General features: G+C 40.2%; 1 protein-coding gene across 3 annotated transcripts in view; it reads left to right on the forward strand.

The window, feature by feature from the left end:
* HEATR6 (HEAT repeat containing 6) overlaps positions 1 to 17227 on the forward strand; it is a 31834-nt gene that overhangs the window by 2910 nt on the left and 11697 nt on the right. Inside the window, exons 3-12 of one of the 3 annotated variants that reach the window (XM_046675607.1) lie at positions 1513 to 2029; positions 2107 to 2247; positions 2721 to 2836; positions 3666 to 3780; positions 5469 to 5570; positions 6518 to 6655; positions 8874 to 9175; positions 9956 to 10133; positions 15560 to 15766; positions 16167 to 16266. In XM_046675607.1, the coding sequence (XP_046531563.1) occupies positions 1985 to 2029; positions 2107 to 2247; positions 2721 to 2836; positions 3666 to 3780; positions 5469 to 5570; positions 6518 to 6655; positions 8874 to 9175; positions 9956 to 10133; positions 15560 to 15766; positions 16167 to 16266 (1444 nt within the window). In that variant the 5' untranslated portion in view covers positions 1513 to 1984. Of the gene's footprint in view, positions 1 to 1512; positions 2248 to 2720; positions 2837 to 3665; positions 3781 to 5468; positions 5571 to 6517; positions 6656 to 8873; positions 9176 to 9955; positions 10134 to 15559; positions 15767 to 16166; positions 16267 to 17227 lie in introns of all 3 variants that reach the window. The other 2 variants (XM_046675606.1, XM_046675608.1) reach the window with 2 other exon arrangements.

Here is a 17227-nt window from a genome sequence, read left to right on the forward strand (position 1 = left end):
TTGAACTACTACATCTGTGGTAGGTATGATAGCCCAGTCTTTTGAGAAGCTATAAAAACAGCAGGTGCCTTACTAAGAATGATATTAAAACAAATATAACTGACAAAAAAAATATGCTGCACAATTCTAGAAGTTTGTCCATTAGAGGTATTCCTTTCTGTTTGGTTCTAGTAACCATTATCATTCAAGCCCCCGAGTCTTGGAATTCTTCATGGAAGGTGTATTTGACTGAGATCTATCTAAGAATAAATTGAAATCTACTCCTGCTCCTTTTCTACCAATATTTTTCCCCTTTCCCAAAGCTACCATTTTTGTAGTCTACTTTTGTTCTTCATAAAACATAAGTAGCTTGGGGGCAAGAGGACACTGGTTAAAAAGACCCCTGTTATTTATATCAAGGTCATACTATAGCTCCCCTCTCTCCAGAACCTCTTCCAACATGCTGAATAAATCTAGTATCTTTTTAGGAACAGTTCAAAAATCAAGGCTGTTACCGTAAGATACCATATGATTATGTGAATGTAGGTAGCACGAAACTTGTCAATTAGCATTATGTAATCTAGGATGCTTTTGGCTGCAAGAAACAGAGAAGCCTACCCAGAATAGCTAAACAGTTTTTTAAAAAAATTATCTCCCATTGCAAGCCCCAAGGGAGGCAACTCCAAGGGCACTTAATAATAAGAGGCTTACTGGCATCTTTCCATCCTGCCCTCCTCAGTATACGGGTTCTCAGCTGGCATCTCTCACAGTCATAGGATGGCTGCCTCAAGTGCACGCATCCCATGCAAAATAAATAACATCCAGCAGAAGCAAAAGACCTGTTTATTTTGTGTCTCTTTTATTTCAAAATGAGGAAACGTGTCCCACAGACTCTCCAGCAGAACTCCCTTGATAGCTGGCTGGGGAGAGCTAGGTCATATGAGAACCCCTCTACACCAGTCTCATCAGGGGAGTGGCCTTAACCTAAGTGGCTTAAACCAGAAGTTTCAGCCTTGACTATACATTAGAATCCCCTGGAGGGCTTAAGCTCCCTTGAAGATTATAACGTGCAGCTCATCCCTTACATCAGGGTTTCTCAACCTTGGCACCATCGATATTTTGGAATGGATAATTCTTTGTTGTGGGGGGCTGTCTTGTGCATTGTAGGATGTTTAGGGGCATTCTTGACCTCTACCCACTAGAGACCAGTAGCATCCCTCCAATTGTGACAATCAAAAATGTCTACAGACATTGCCAGATGTTCCCTGGGGGGCAAGATTGCCCCTGGTAGAGAACCACTGTCTTAGACTAATTAGGATGTACCCTCAGGTCTCCTGTGGGAGGGGTAGGCACCCAAGTAAAATCAGTACTCTGGCAGCAAGGAAATAGGAGATGAGTGCTGGTAGGTAAGCAACGTCTGCTACATGTGACTTCCTAAGTGAAATAGGGCAGTTTTCAAGTTTAGAATTTTCCAAACTGATACGGTGGCTTCTGATTGTTTACTATTCTCACGTATATCTTCTTTGTTAACAGTGGCAGTTGGAAAAGTTCCTCATCACCTGTGGCACCTACAGCCCTTAACCGACTTTCCAGCATTTGATGACCGTTTATCTCAATTGTCCATGAATCGATACTTGGATTAGCCTACTTTGTCCCAACACGATTATAAACTCCTTGAGGACGGGGCTAGCCATCTCTTCCTCTTGTATTCCCGACATCATAGTAGAGACAGGGTAGCTATTTAGCAGGCATATTTATTCACAATATATTTGTTGAGCAAACATTTACTATGTGGAGGGCAATTTAGTTGAATTAAGATATTTCAGTGGATTGAGTCTTATATATCTGTGTATTTACAGCTGCCAGTGTCTGGCTATTTCAAGGAAAAGTTACAAGGACTTTGCTAGATTCTCCTTTAGTGGAGGGAGTAAAGGGGAAAGTAAAGAGAAGGCCCTGTCTTGATCAAACTTTCAGGGCCTTTACAGCTGATCTTTTTGACACAAAAATGATGGACACACACACTTTCTTGCTTTTACACAACTCAGTTCAGGTGAGTATGCATGTCTGAAAAGGATAAAAATATTTTTTTAGAAGTTAGATCATATTTGTTTTTTCTTCTATCAATAGGTCATTGTTGATGAACAGAACTTGGATTTCCTGTTGGCATATACCATTTCTGCTATTCAACAGTGCAGTTCCTGGACACATGTGGAAGTTCTTCAAGCCCTGGCAGCTCTGGTTTACTGCAATGGCTCGAAATGTCAAAAGGTAGTTTAAACTGTGTTCTGTCTTTCCTTGAAAGGTCGGGAGCACAGGCTCTGAACCAACAGACCGCTATTGAGATTTTTATCCTGTCATTAATTGGATATGTAACCTTGAGCAACCCTTACTCAACCACTCTGAGCCTCGTTTCCTCATGTGTAAAATAGTTCCTCTGAGGATGAAGTGGGACAGTACTCGTAAAGTGCTGAGTGCTCAGTAAATAGTAGCCGTTATTATTATTATCACTACCCTTCAGCTAGGCAGCCGAGAACAAAGAGCTTCAGCAACTACCTACGCTGGGAGTGATGACCCCTACTGATGTTTTTTGGTGTATCTTTGCATGCCCATCTGAAAGGTTTACCTAGCAGCTAGTTTTTGGTACTTAACTACCCTTTAGTTAAAAAAATGAAATCTGTCTAAAGAGTGTTGTTTTCCTAGAAGCTTTTCTTCAAGAACCATTGGCTATTATTTTGTCTTAGTACCTCCCAGACTTGCTAGGCAAGAGTGGACTCTTGATGAAGTTGAGTGACTCGTCTCAGTCGGACCCTGAAGTTAGGAGAGCTGCAGTGCATTGTATGGCAAACCTATGTCTCAGGTATGTGGATCCATCAGATGCCCCAGTTGTAATCAGATAGGGCCTCTCATGGGCTCTTGGTAGGTGGTTCCCTCTGTCTGAAGCCAGAGGCTTATAAAAATAACCTACTTTGCATTTTCTGTGTTCTTTGCTAATAAGATCTTCTTATATTTTTTATTTTTATTTTTAATATTGCTTGTAAAGAAAGCTTATAAAAAAGTGAAGGGGAAAATAGACTAGGACCTTAATCCCTAAAATATGGTAAAGTATATGTGTGCAGTATGTCAAGGTTTCGTTTTCTATTGGTTTAAATTATAACCATGCTAAGTCTTTTAGAAGGATATATTCATATGAATTTAAGCTTTGGTGAGATTTATCTGTCAAAGCCGATTTCTTCTAAGAAAATGGAACCCATCTCAGCTGCCCCATTCTAGATTCACGCAGTAGAAGATGAACAGCACGGGCTGGAACTGATGTATGACGTCTCGTCTCTCCATTGCAGTATTGTCCAGCGTTCAGCTGTGTGGCTCTAGCTTGATGGGACCTGTCTGCACTATTTCCCTCTAAGAACCAGAAAGCAGAATTTCTCCCTCTCCATACTTCTTCCACCACAAACTTCCATAACTTTTCCTTAGGGAAACCATCCGTCCTTCTTCCTATTCTAGTCTTGTGCCTGCCCCACAGCAGTAATTAATTAACCAAAGTACATAATCTTCCATTATACAGTTTCGTCCAAGGGTGTATTCCAACTCCATTAGTCTGTATTGTTGCTATTTTTAATTCTTATTTTTTTGCAAGCCCCATTTCAAAGGAGACTGAGTGTAAGTTGCTTTCTCTCTGTGTGTTTTAGTGTACCAGGACAGCCGTACTTGGAGGAGCCCTATCAAAATATCTGCTTCCAGGCTTTCTTGACCACTTTACAGTCTCCAAAGTCATCTGATATGGATGATATCACATTTTGCATGGTAGGTGGGACTACCGCTACTCTTGTGAACGTTACCCATGTGTCTAGAAGCCGCAGCAGAACAGGGGCTCTTAGTAAAGAGTCTAATTTGGTTGCCGTACTAGTTTGTCTAGAGGTGGAGGCATAAGTGGAATGTTTAGAACCTAAAAAGACTGAAGTCATAGCTTTCAAGTTTAAATTGCAAGAAACTGTGTGTGTTTGTTTTGTTTTGCTGTTGTTTTTGTTTTGCAATTTGAGGTTTTTAAAGAAAACTATATTTTTTCCCTCCTGACTATAAAAACAGACTAGCGACTATCTTTTAGTTGGAAGGGAAGGAGTAGAGTTCAACAATACCTGCAATATTTTATTTCTTTTTTTAAAAATCTGATGTAAATATGACAATTTGTTAACATGTTTTAAATTCAGAGTGACACATTTCAAAAATTACATATCTAAGATGGTGACAGTTCCTTATATGGACTTTCAGTTATGACCACTGGGAACAATTTGTTCTCCTTGCCCCTAGATTTTTTTCCCCATGTAAATGAGTATATTTATAACTTTTAAGTGGGATCGTATTAAATATGCTGTTTTGCAATTTTCTCTCCTTTTTAAACTTAGTATCTTCAGTAGTTGATATTTTCAGTACCTGTTGATGTGCCTCACGCTTTCCAACTGCTGTAGCTGGAAGACCTTGCACAAGTTAACTTCTTGAACATTCAGGTTCTCCTTCTCTGAAAAGGGCCAAATGGTATAACTACCTCATAGGGGTCTTGTGAGGAGTATATAAAATAAAGCATTTAAAGTCCTTGGCAGAGTGCTTGCTATTATTGTTGAGTTTCACATGTAGCAGAGGTTAGCTTCTTATGTAATCATTGTCATAATTGATGGAAATTGAAGTTTTTTCGATGTTTCCATGATTTCAAACAAGGCTACAGTTCACATCCTCTCCATATAGGGAATGTTACTTTTTTTTTTTTTTTTTTTGGTGAGAAACATTGGCCCTGAGCTAACATCTTTTGCCAATCTTCCTCTTTTTGCTCGAGGAAGATTGCCCCTGAGCCAACGTCAGTGCCAATCTTCCTCTATTTTTTATGTGGGACGCTGCCACAGCATGGCTTGATGAGCGATGTGTGGGTCTGTGCCCAGGATCTGAACCCACGAACCCCAGGCCACCGAAGCAGAATGCGTGAACTTAACACTACGCCATCAGACCAGCCCTGGGAAGTGTTTCTTAAGGAAAGAATCCTGGAAATGAGATTACTGAGTCACAAAACTAGTCTTGATCAGAATTACCTTTCAGAAACCTGCTCCCAGATACATTCCTTTGCCTTAAGAACCACCGAGGTTGCCATGTTAGAGATTCCCCACTTCTCATCTCTGCTGCCACTTTTTCATTCCTGTCACACTTTCCCCACTAGGTGTCTCTTCTTTTTTTTCTTGCTCACTATTTGTACATGCTGGTTTATAAACATATACAATAAGACCACTCTTATTCAATAAGAGTATTGTTTTCTTTTAGAAAATAATTAGTAGTAGTTTATCTGATTTCTTCTCTGGATCTTCATCTCTGCTTTTTTTTTCCCCTGGCTAAAGGTTTTTTCATCATCTGAAGACTTTTTCTCCTCTGTCCTAAGTAGTGCTGGAAAGTTGATCCCTGGACAATGAAATTTCATTTACCTTTTAAGTTGGTCTCCTTTTTTCCCCTAGTTGTTACAAAATGCATTAAAAGGTATACAGTCTCTTCTAAATGGTGGGAAGATGAAACTGACTCAGACTGATGAACTTGGAGCTCTGCTAGCTGTGCTAAAGGTAAGGCGTTGCCCATTTAAACCCCAAGACCTCATTATGGTTAGTGTCTTTCCTGTTTTAAACCGCAGGCCTAAGGACCACTTTATGTCATCACTCCAAGGCTAGCTTTCAGGTATCGTATTTTAAGAGGGAAGAATAAAATGTTCATATTCAAGCATACTTAAAATTAAGAACCAGAAATAATAAACCTTGATTTAGGAAATGTATCATTCTAAAATTTTAAAATTTTATCTAGGAAGGGACTAAGTTGTGAGATATGATTGGTAGATTATCTAATTTTAGATTATCTTGAACCTGTTTGTACTTGAAAGAAGAATCAGGGCTTCCCTTGGCTCTCTCCCGCGTAGGCCAGTCAAGACGTGTGTCAGTGGGCTGCTATCCTTAGGTTTCTGAGCCTGCCAGTCAGTGGGAAGGTTAGGGCAGCCTCTCAGGGAACCCGGAGGTTTTCATTTCAGCCAGGAAATGGTAAGAAGCTTTGTGCCTGCCCCGGTCAAAGCCATGGATAACCTAGCTTTATCAAGACTAAGATTTTAATTCTTTCCCTCTGCCGTGTCTCCTACTCCCAAATAGATAGACGATAGCTAGATGTGGATATAGATAAGCTAAATAAAAATAATAGATTTGTAAAAACTTTATAGGTAGATAAAGTAATTGGATAAAAATGACGATAAATTTTAAAAATTAATAAATAAAAGTAATAAGTAAATAAACTAAAATCAAACCTAACCTGATCTGGCCAAACCAGATCCAGCTGGAGGCTGGATGAGATTACACTCTTCTTTAAGCCCTAAATCTTCAAGCTATCTATTGTCAAGCTATCTATTTCCATTTTTAGTTCCTTTAATAAACTTCTAAACTTAATCTGTTTGTGTGATCCAGAACATGATGAATCATTGTATTTTGATTTATGTTTTGTGGGTGTGTGTCTCCTTAATCACCATGAATAGAAATCCATGTTTCATGGACTCCCTGGACTGAGCATAGAGATGCCTACGGTGTTATACCCCACTCCACTTCCTCAGTATGATGGGCGACCACCCGACAAACCACAGCAATCGGAATCCAGTGCTTCTCGACCAACTGTGGTACATTTATGTCTCTAGATTTAAGTTGTGGACTGTTTTTAATTGTTTGCTATGTGTGTTTTCAATGATTTACATCACTACTGCACCAAAGACTTACCTTGGATTTGATTTAATTTAGAGGTTTTAGCATAGTAAATTTAAATTCATCACACTGCTAAAATACAAGTTAGAGCATCTTTTAGTTACTTGTAGGCAGTGTAACAGCTATAAAAATGGGCATTCACTTTACACCCAAAGCCAAGCATCCTCATCTCTCAAATGCTCAAGACTACAGGTCAGCAAATTTTTTCTTTAAAAGACCACCTGGTAAATATTTTAGGTCTCTTACAACTGCCAACTCTGTCCTCCTAGTGCAAAGTCAGCCATAGACCCTATGTTAACGAATGGGTGTGGCTGTGTTCCAGTAAAACTTTATTTACAGATACAGGCTGGGCACTGGGCTGAATTTGGCCTTCAGACTGCAATTCACCAACCCCTCTCTAGATCGTTAGGAACCCACCTACCAGTCAGCTCACTGTCTCCACACGCCTTACATTCCCAGGTTTCCCAGCCTTTCCTGATAGCTGCCGTCTCCCTCATGTTTCTATTGGAGAACCTAGAATATACAGATATAGGGCCAAAGGTATTACATCTAGAAATACAATACCTGGTAAAAATGCTTATAATTAGGAATTCTTTCACTTGTTCACTTATTCAATACTTACCAAACATCTGCTGTATCCCAGACATTGTGCTGAGCATTAAGGATATAGACTCCTAAGTGTTTTTAGGAGTTTGGAGGAGAAGGCAAAGCTGGATAAACAAACAGCTACAATGCAATATTGTGATTTCTTTCATCAGAATATTCACAGGGTACTCTGGGAACACAGTCAGGGGACCCAGTCCAAATAGAGGAGTAAGGAGACTTTTTAAAAGGTATGGTGGCAGGGCTGGGCTGGTGGCATAGTGGTTGAGTTCATGTGCTCCACTTCAGCAGCCTGGGGTTCACAGCTTCAGATCCCAGGCTTGGACCTAGTGCTGCTCATCGAGCCACGCTGTGGCGGTATCCCACATGAAATGGAGGAAGATTGTAGCTCAGCAACAAACTTCCTCAACCAAAAAGAGGAAGATTGGCAACGGATGTTAGCTAAGGGCCAATCTTCCTCACCAGGAAAAAAAAAAAAAAAAGTGCTGGCTAACCTGAGACTCAAGAATGAGTAGCAGTACAGAGAGGGAAGGACTGTGTTTTATTCCAAGGGAACAGAAGGTGCATAAAGACAGAGAATGAGAGTGCCTGTAGCCCATTGTTAACCAGCAGGGCTAGAGTGTCAGGTGCACTGAGGGGAAGGGTGGGACAAATATGTAGCAGAAGCCAAATCATAAGGGTCCTATATAGTATGCTCAGGAGTTTGGGTTTTTGTTGTATAGGTGGTGGAGATTCACTGAAGAATCTTATGTAGGGGAATAGTGTGATCAGATTTGCATTTTAGAAAAATCACTGTGGTAGCAAGTAAAAGGGTCTGAGTCGGGAGCCACGTTAATAATCTAAAGTAGAAGTGATGAGGACCTTCCTTCCCCAAGCCCAGAGACTGAGAGTGCAGAGGAGGGCACAGGTTCCAAAGATACTTGGATGCCAGAAAGAAGAAAGTAGGTGAAAAGAAAGAAACTGGCGTTTACTTACTGTCTACATCTAAAAAGCCCCATTGCCCTAAAACATGCATTGTATGTAATGGGTTCAAGTTTCTCCTGGGCATCTAGAGTGGTACTAACTATGTATCTTATTTGGGAGAACTGAGAAAATAGTCTCTCAAGCCATTTTCTGTAGACCTTAATTCCCTTGCGGAACCCCAGTTGAGAAGGCTGAGTGCTTCCACAACTGTGCAAGGTGGGTGGGATTCCCCTTGTGCTTAGAGCTGAGGAAGTTCAGGCTCAGAGAGCCTAAGTGATTTGCCCAGGGTCACAGTGGTAGAATTTAAACCCAGGCCATAAGTTTTGTTCTGTCCCGCGTGTTTCATACCTTGCTTCTTAGTAGTCCTGTAGTGTATGTGTGAGCACTTAACACAGTTCCTGACACACAGAGGATTAAGTAAGTGCCACTTTTTTCTCTTCTCCTCTTTTCTTCAGACTACATGTCAGGGACATATTTAGTAATTATCAAATGAGAAAGTACCAATGATTCAGTTAAAAAATATTTTGAAATAGTTATCGTACATATGTTTCCATTTGCTCCTAACATCAGAATAGAAAGAAAAAATCAAAAGTAAAACCAAAGAAAACCCAGCAAGGAGAAGATGAGGAGGAGGAAGAACCCAGCGGTGAAAGAGAAGCAGCCTCGGTCACTGGCTCAGGCAGAGCGAACCTGCATGAAGGGAGCCCTCAGTGCCCCCCATCCGCGGGTGTCCAGAGTTTGCCGTTCAATGGAAGTGGTGCTGCAGGAAAAGAGCGAGCCTCCTCACCCCTCAGTTCTTCCAGCTGGAAAAGGGTCAGCAGTAGTGAGTCAGACTATTCTGATGCTGAAGGAGGCATGCAGAGTAAAATGAGGTAGTAGTATTTTGTTGTGTTTTTATGCCTTGTATTCTAAGTTGCATGTAAGTTTATAACTTTGCTTAAAAACCTTTCTACTGCATGTGATTTAACTTGAAGGTTCTGATTTATGTGGGACTTTGCATTACTCTGCATTTTGCCTTGTTCTCTAAATCTGTCTTTGTACATGTGGTTCCTGTGCCTGGAATATTCCTTCTTTCACTTTTGTCTCCTTGTTAACCACTACTCATCTTCAGTATGAGCTCAGCAATCACATCCTCTGAGGAGCCTTTTCTGACCCCCCATTCTGGCTTAGGTACCTGTCCTGTGTGGCCCTTTCACCTGTCTCTGCCTTAGGGTGATCATAACTTGCTGCAGTTATCTCTTTAACTGGCTGTCTCTGCCATTAATAAGTTCGTCAACAGCAGGGGCTTAGTTTACATCTTCCAGCCTTGGCACACGCCTGGCACGTGCATGAGGACACTCAGGACCTGTCAGTTGGATGAATGGATTCTCTCAGTGTCTCATGTCTAACACTAGTTTCCTAACATCAGCGTGTTGCCCTCTTATTCTTTATCTAGTTGGGTTTTTTTAATTGTCAATTTTATTAACTTGTTATATAAACAAATTGCTTTAACATGTTTTGATCGTATTTTGAAAAATAACTTTTTTGATATCATGTTGGCATCTTTAGGACTTATTTAGAATGTTGACTTTTTCAGTGTATCATTTGAGTTGGCTGTAATAAATAGCATTTCGTATTAAAAGACTTTTTCTTCCTTCTCTTGGTTATTAAAGGTCTTACCAAGCCAAAGTTCGCCAGGGAGCATTAGCTTGTTTTCTTTCTACTATAAAATCAATAGAAAAAAAAGTTCTTTATGGCTACTGGTCAGCCTTTGTTCCTGATACCCCTGAACTCGGAAGCCCACAGTCTGTGTCCTTGATGACTCTTACATTAAAAGATCCTTCTCCAAAGGTAAGAGCATTTAAATTCTGCTTAGTTACGCTAGGAAGAAAAGCTTTATGAGTCTGTGTTGTTTTCTCTGCCCTGTTGGATCATATCCGAACCCAGCTCTTGTTAGTACTGACCCGAGTCCTGACTTGAGAACCACGAGATGGGCAGGAGTAGGAAACGGGCTTATGTGAGTAACAGGTCGAGAGCCACACTGAGGGCACCTCCTGCCCCAGGCTTGCTTGAAGCCTCAGCATGCTGAGTTACTGCTTCAGTGTCCCCTTTGAGCTCCATTGAAAAAGCTGTGTTTCGCTCTCTTTTATGAAAATGTTTATTGCCCTGATATTTATAATAGGAAAAAATTTAAAAATGGCTTAAGTACTCTGGAGTATATGGTACATCGTGGTTATGAGGGATGTGTATGGCTTAGAAAAATGCTTATGCTGTTTTATGAAAGTACAGGATATAGAATTACATGATCCCAACGATGTTTTTTTCTTTCAACTTTTTCGTATCTTTCAAATCACATGTAATAAATATTTACATAGTTTAGTGAGAATAACTTATTTTTAAAAAAGAAAAAAAATAACTTGGCAGTCATGGATAGCTACAGCAAGGTAGCTCTGGCTGATCAAATATTTGCCTCTTCTTGAATATGTTAACCTCCTCTCCAGAAGTTCACCGCTTGCCCAGTCAGGAAACTGGTCTGCTGCTTAGATTCCCCTTACAGTAACATTACAAAGTTATGCTGAATGCCGTCTGGGAGTCCTTAGGTAGCCAACTACCCTCTCACAGTGAAGAAGGTTGATGAGGCCAACAGTATTATTCCTTTTCTATTTTCCCTTAAAAATAAGGAGGAGCCCTAGTAATCCACAATACATTGAAACTCCGTGTGATCATCTCCTTGATGGCTAATGGCTATATAAGAAAACTTCTAAATGACCCTTCAAAAGCTTTACAGGATAAAGAAAAATAAAATAGCCTCAATTATACACAAAAAATGTCTTCTAGCATATTTCAAATACCCAGTATCCCGAGTAGTTAAACCAGTAGAAATTTTTCAGGTTGACTGACTCAATAGCGAATAAGAATCTGGGAGAAAAATGGAAAATGAATGGTGGCAAATAAATCAGTAATGAAGCTCTTCTAGTAATTGAAAGGAAAACTATAAAAGTTAAAAAATATACACACACACGCACACACGCACACATTTGAAGACCCTCCACCTGAGAGGAGCTGCCGTAAGTAGCCATGGAGATGGTGCTATGGAGCAAGTAGCGGGCCAGCTGCCCAGCACTGCAGCGGCCCAGCGAAGGGGATGTGGGACGTGTGAGTTTGGGATATGAAGACAGAGAGGTTATGAAGTCATATCTGAGGGAAGGCGATTGAAATAATTTTATGTTTTCATCTTTATATTTTTTAAATGTTTACATTTGGCTTAGAGTGCCAAAAGAGATTTTACATATTGCAAAGTGGTCCTCCTTGATTTGGGTACCTTTTAGATATGTTCTTGTTGTTTAACTTCAGTGAATGCAAGAAATGTGATGAGTAAAAAAATACAGACCTTCCCTCGGGAGATGTCCTACATCCTGGACAAAAGCTGCATGAAGGGCCTGGAGACATGGGAAACCAGTCACCATTCTTAAAGAGGATTGAAAAAGATCAAAATAATGATCAAAATTCATCATTTCAGTGCAGTGGCAAGTGAAATGATTATACTCAATAGATTCTTAGCAGATGCTTGGTTTAGAAGGGTGTAAATAAGTGTGGTGAGTATTGTCCCCCACGAGGCTTGGAGCACACCTCTGCAGACTGTCCATAGTATAATTAATTGTTCACCAAGACACACACTAGAAGAAAGCGTTTGGTAGACGATGTCAGCGAGAGAGGCTTTTTATAAAGACTTCCAGAAAGTTATGTGCAAAAATTAAAAGTGCTGGTTTATGTAAATGGAATGGAACAGGATTCTGGAATGATCAGAGCTAGATTAAAAGGCATAGAATGTGTAAAGGCTGAGTGGTCATCTCAGGTGCTCACTGTGAGTGTAGAGTTGGATGACTGAAGTTTCTCTTAGGATGAAACATGACAAGACAACAATAGAGCATCTTGTCATCGAAGTGCACAGTGATGATAGTTTTGAGTTCATGGCAGCTCTGATATGCCCTGTGGTAGATTCAGCTGGAAGCACAGTTTTCATTGACATACTGAGAAATTTTCCAAACAGAAATGGGCAGAAGGGAGGTGAGTGGACTCTTCCATTCAGAACACCAACAGTAGACAGAGATCACTTCCAGGAAATTGAAATATAAAATGCTAGAATGGTTCCTTGTGAAGGAGGAAACTTAGAAATTTCCTCTAGGATTTGGCAGTGTGGCAGTACTTAGGAAATTGTGACGTGGTTACGTGTTGGAATTGTGCTTCAGAAAGCACATCCTTTATGTTTCCAGGGGGCATGGAGCAAATTATCAATAAAAATAGCATGACTAATTTACAGATTTCTTGTATATGATTTCCTCAGGTGTTACAAAGGTAGATTATGTAGATATATCCACAAGATTTGATCAAACTATAGGACAAACTTTCCTCTTGGTACCTTGAGAATTATGCTGACTTTCGAATTCTGTGGTGAAGAACAGATGACCTTTGCTGGGATGTCTCCGAATCTGGAGACCCTGACCCAGTGTTCAAATGCCTCCACCCAAAATACAGCCAGCTTTAGGAGTGTGAGCAAGGGATTAACGGTGAACGTGTGTGAAGAAGAATCAGTACTTAGAGCCAAAGAAGACAACAGCCGGGGGCCCTGCATCGAAACCTCAGTGGCACCCTCTCCCGGCAGTGACTTCTTCATCCCCCTCCCAGAAATATTCTGAGACCAAACATGCATAAAAAAGGGGAAAATAAGGATTGAGGGAGCTACCTCAGCAAACATTTCTGCTACCTTGTTAAGTAGCAAAAAAGGAAAAGTGCTTTCCTGTTTCATTACCTTAGAACAAGTGTTCATGTCCAAGGAGGGGGAACTACCCGCCAGTGAAACTGAGCACACTGATGTTTATAGGATTGAAAAGTCATCTATCATTGGAAATATTCAGACAACAGAAACTGAATCAACTAAATGAGCTCTCTGGAGAGCTGCACCTCTTATGGTTTGCTTGCACAAACCATAATTTCAGTAATTTCTGCTTAAAGTGCTGATTAGAACTGGTAAACAGTATATTAAATATTGATATAAGAATAAGTGAAGCAGAACTTTGATTAGATTTAGTGTCATAAATAGCATTTTTACAACAGATGTGTTAAACAGGATTTAAGGGAAATTAAATCAGAACTGTGAGGTATAATTTGATATAGTATCATATTTCTGTATAGATTTTATACCCCAGTGGTGAAAAATAACCAATTTCAATGACTTTCCTTTTGTTTTCATCTGTGATAGTCATGGGTGCTTTTTCTGTGTTAGGGTACCAAAGTTAAATGAGCTGGAAATTTTTAAATATCAGTTCATTTCTTTCCACAACTTAGTTTTTAATTTTATTTGGTTTGTGAGCTTTGGGAATTGTGATTTTTAATAGCCTTCTAAAGAAATGGAGGTTTAGCGTAACATCTGCCTTTTTCAGTTCAGACCAGCCAGCTGTCTAATCAGGTGTTGGCAGACTACGGCCTCTGGGCCAAATTTGGCCCACTACTTGTTTTTCTATGACCCATAAGCTAAGATTGGCTTTTATGCTTTTAAATGGTTTTTTTTTTAAATCAAAAGAAGAAGATTTCAATACATGTGAAAATTACATGAAATTCAGATTTCATTGTCCATAAGTAAAATTTTGTTGGAACACAGTCACATTTATTTCTTTATATAGTGTCTGTGCTACCATGGCAGAGTTCAGCGGTTGTGCCAGAGACTGTCGCCTACAAAGTCTAAAATATAAGGGGCTGGCCCCGTGGCCGAGTGGTTAAGTTCGCGCGCTCCTCTGCAGGCGGCCCAGTGTTTCGTTGGTTCGAATCCTGGGCGCGGACATGACACTGCTCATCAAACCACGCTGAGGCAGCGTCCCACATGCCACAACTAGAAGGACCCACAACAAAGAATATACAACTATGTACCTGGGGGCTTTGGGGAGAAAAAGGAAAAAATAAAAAATCTTTAAAAAAAAAAAAGTCTAAAATATAAATTATGTACTGCTAGCCCTTGATCTAAGTTCTTCTAGGATCAGCTGACTGCATGAGTGCACGTTCTCCCTCTCTCTCTCTCTCTCTGTGTCTCTCTCTCTCTGTCTCTCTCTCTCTCACACACACACACAGTTTCCTAGTACATTATCAACTTCCTAACTTGAGTGATTATGCTTACTTCCAAAGAAGCATACTGCTATACTACAAGTTTGTTCTCAAAGCAATAACTCTTTAGTTTTTTGTGTATGATTCCATTCTACACAAGGCGTGGAGGACTGCTTTGTTCTTTGCTTACTTGGAGATAACATAGTTGAAGACTTTCTGGAAAACCTTTTTCGCACCAAACCCAGATATGCTTTGAGTAAATATTTAGATTAGATCCTAGAATTATAATATTGATTCTCTGCTTTTTGACTGAAAGTGTTTACTTGGCATTTTTGGGTGTGCTGGACAAAGGGGATACAGTATTGTTTCATGTTAGTAGTCCTGCATTTATCACCCACATTCCATTTTGGTTAAATTGGCTTTCTTGTCTTTTTATTTTTTCTTTTCTGATTTTTAATACCACAAAATCATCACAGTATCAGTTGGAAGTAGTCTTTCAATCGTGTAAAGAAAATCTTGATGCAGTGACACTTTTCCTGACAGATGCAGCAGTCCACTGACAAAGGTGCACGGGTTTCCTTCCACCCAGGAAGTTATTTTTCATGGTATTTCTTTCTTTGATTATCGAAGACTTTCCCTGCAGGCAATGTTATTTCCGCCACCTAAGAGTGTTTGTAAAAAGTTGGATCACTAATGGTGCCTGCCAAGATGAATTTGCTGAGTTCCTCATATCCTGTTTCATTAACATTGAGCACTGGTAGATGCTTCAGGGTGGAGTATACAGCAGGATGTCCTTGGGAACTTTGATATGAAACAGACTCTAGACGCATACATATGGGCTGTGTAGCTCTCTCTTTTCAGTTGGCCTTGTGCTTGAATAAACTAGGCCTCTAATCTCTAAATTATTCTCATGCCCACGATTTCAGGTTTTTGTACTATGGTGTAGCTTAGACTTATTCCTTACTGTAGGAAAACCTAACAGCAATGTGATTTAAGATTTTAAGTGTGGGGTGCAAGTAGCCTAATTCATGGCTACTCTTAGGACTGATAGATAATCACATTGCTTTTATTCTTTTAATTAAAATGATCCTAAGTACTTTGAAAATTAAGAATATATATGGAAGAAGGGGATACGACTCCTGATTTTTAACTAACTGATGCAAATCGTCCTGAAATTTCAGACGCGTGCCTGTGCTCTGCAAGTTTTATCGGCCATCTTGGAAGGCTCAAAGCAGTTTCTTTCTGTTGCTGAAGATACCAGCGACCACAGAAGGGCTTTCACCCCCTTCTCTGTGATGATTGCTTCCAGCATTAGAGAGTTGCACAGATGTCTGTTGTTAGCTTTGGTGGCTGAGTCATCCTCACAGACCCTTACTCAGATAATTAAGGTAAATATGCCAAGTGATCCGTAGGTTCCACAGAGGGTTTCTGTTTCAATTTTGTGTAACGCTTTACGTTTCCCAAAAGTAACTTGACTTAAGAATATAACCAAGTAGTAATTTTATTTAAATATGTCCTATTTGGAAGTCTATACCTACTTGTGTGATCTTACTTACAATCTCTGTAGGTCCAAATAAATGATTTACTAAAAATACTCCTTTATCTTAGTTGTACCATGAGAATACAAGTGCTGTTCCCGCCCCCCAACCTAAAAAAGAAGACAAAAAAGAAAAAGACTGACTTTCAAATAGGTGTAAAGACTTTTCTTGTTAATTAAATGCTATAAAATTTCGTCTCTGTGCTGTGACTTAATCAGGCATGTTGATGAGCTGTTCTTGTGTTTTGCAGTGCCTTGCAAATTTAGTATCCAATTCGCCTTACAACCGTCTGAAACTCAGCCTGCTGACCAAAGTCTGGAACCAGATAAAGCCTTATCTCCGCCACAAAGGTTGGTGGTCATTTAAAACTGATTGTTCTCTATATCAAATCTAGATTATTAGTTAAAGCAATATTCAGAGCATTTTTATGGCTCAAAGATATCTCTACTTATTCTCCTCAAGTTTCTGGGCGAACTAACAACTGCTAGAACCCCAGTTTGCCCCCTGCAGCCCCAGTGGGCACCATCGGAAGAAAGTGAGCTGGGCAGCAGTGTAGTTGAATGCCCCTTCAGTGCTTCTGTGCAGTAGCCAGAGTATTCCTTTAGAATTAGGACTGAGCCAGGCACCAGAGGTCCCCCTCTAGTATATAACAGTCCGTCTCTAGGCATAAGGAGGGGCTGGTTGGACAGTCAGATAGACAGACATCATCTCTTTTTGGAAAGAAAAACTGGAATATAAAACCTAACTTCTTTAGCATTATCTCCTCTGAATATTCCAGAACCTCAAATCCCCACTCACTGCAGAGTCTTATTGTTTATTTCCTAACTTATTCCCACACATCATATATATGTGCTGTAGACATTTGTTTTCTTTTGTTTGCAAGCTTTAGGATCAGACCACTTTCTGACAAGTCGAGTTTTTCAGTCAGAATTAAAGAAGTTGAAGGAGGCGTGGATGTTTTTTGTGACATCATGGAAGGGGTACTGGACCCGGAGCCAGTCCAGGGTCTGCAGCCCACTCTTTTTTCTCTCATTTCTGCCACCTCATAGTCATGCTCTCCCTGAACCCTAATTTCCTCCTAACAAGAGGAATTATACCTACCTCATAAGATTTTTGAGGCTTACAGGAGATAATGATGTGTAAACTAAGTCAGTTCACTCCTTTCACCAGTGTATGAAACGGAACCCAGAAAGATAAATCTTGCCTTAAGGTGTCTCATCACGTTAGTGGGAGAAGTAAGATTAAAACAACCCAGGTCTCCTGGCTCAGTCCGCTGCTCATTCCACTGCACTGGCTTTTCTTCAGCTGCAA

Source organism: Equus quagga, chromosome 11, assembly GCF_021613505.1.
Source record: "Equus quagga isolate Etosha38 chromosome 11, UCLA_HA_Equagga_1.0, whole genome shotgun sequence".
In the NCBI taxonomy this organism is placed as follows: domain Eukaryota; kingdom Metazoa; phylum Chordata; class Mammalia; order Perissodactyla; family Equidae; genus Equus; species Equus quagga.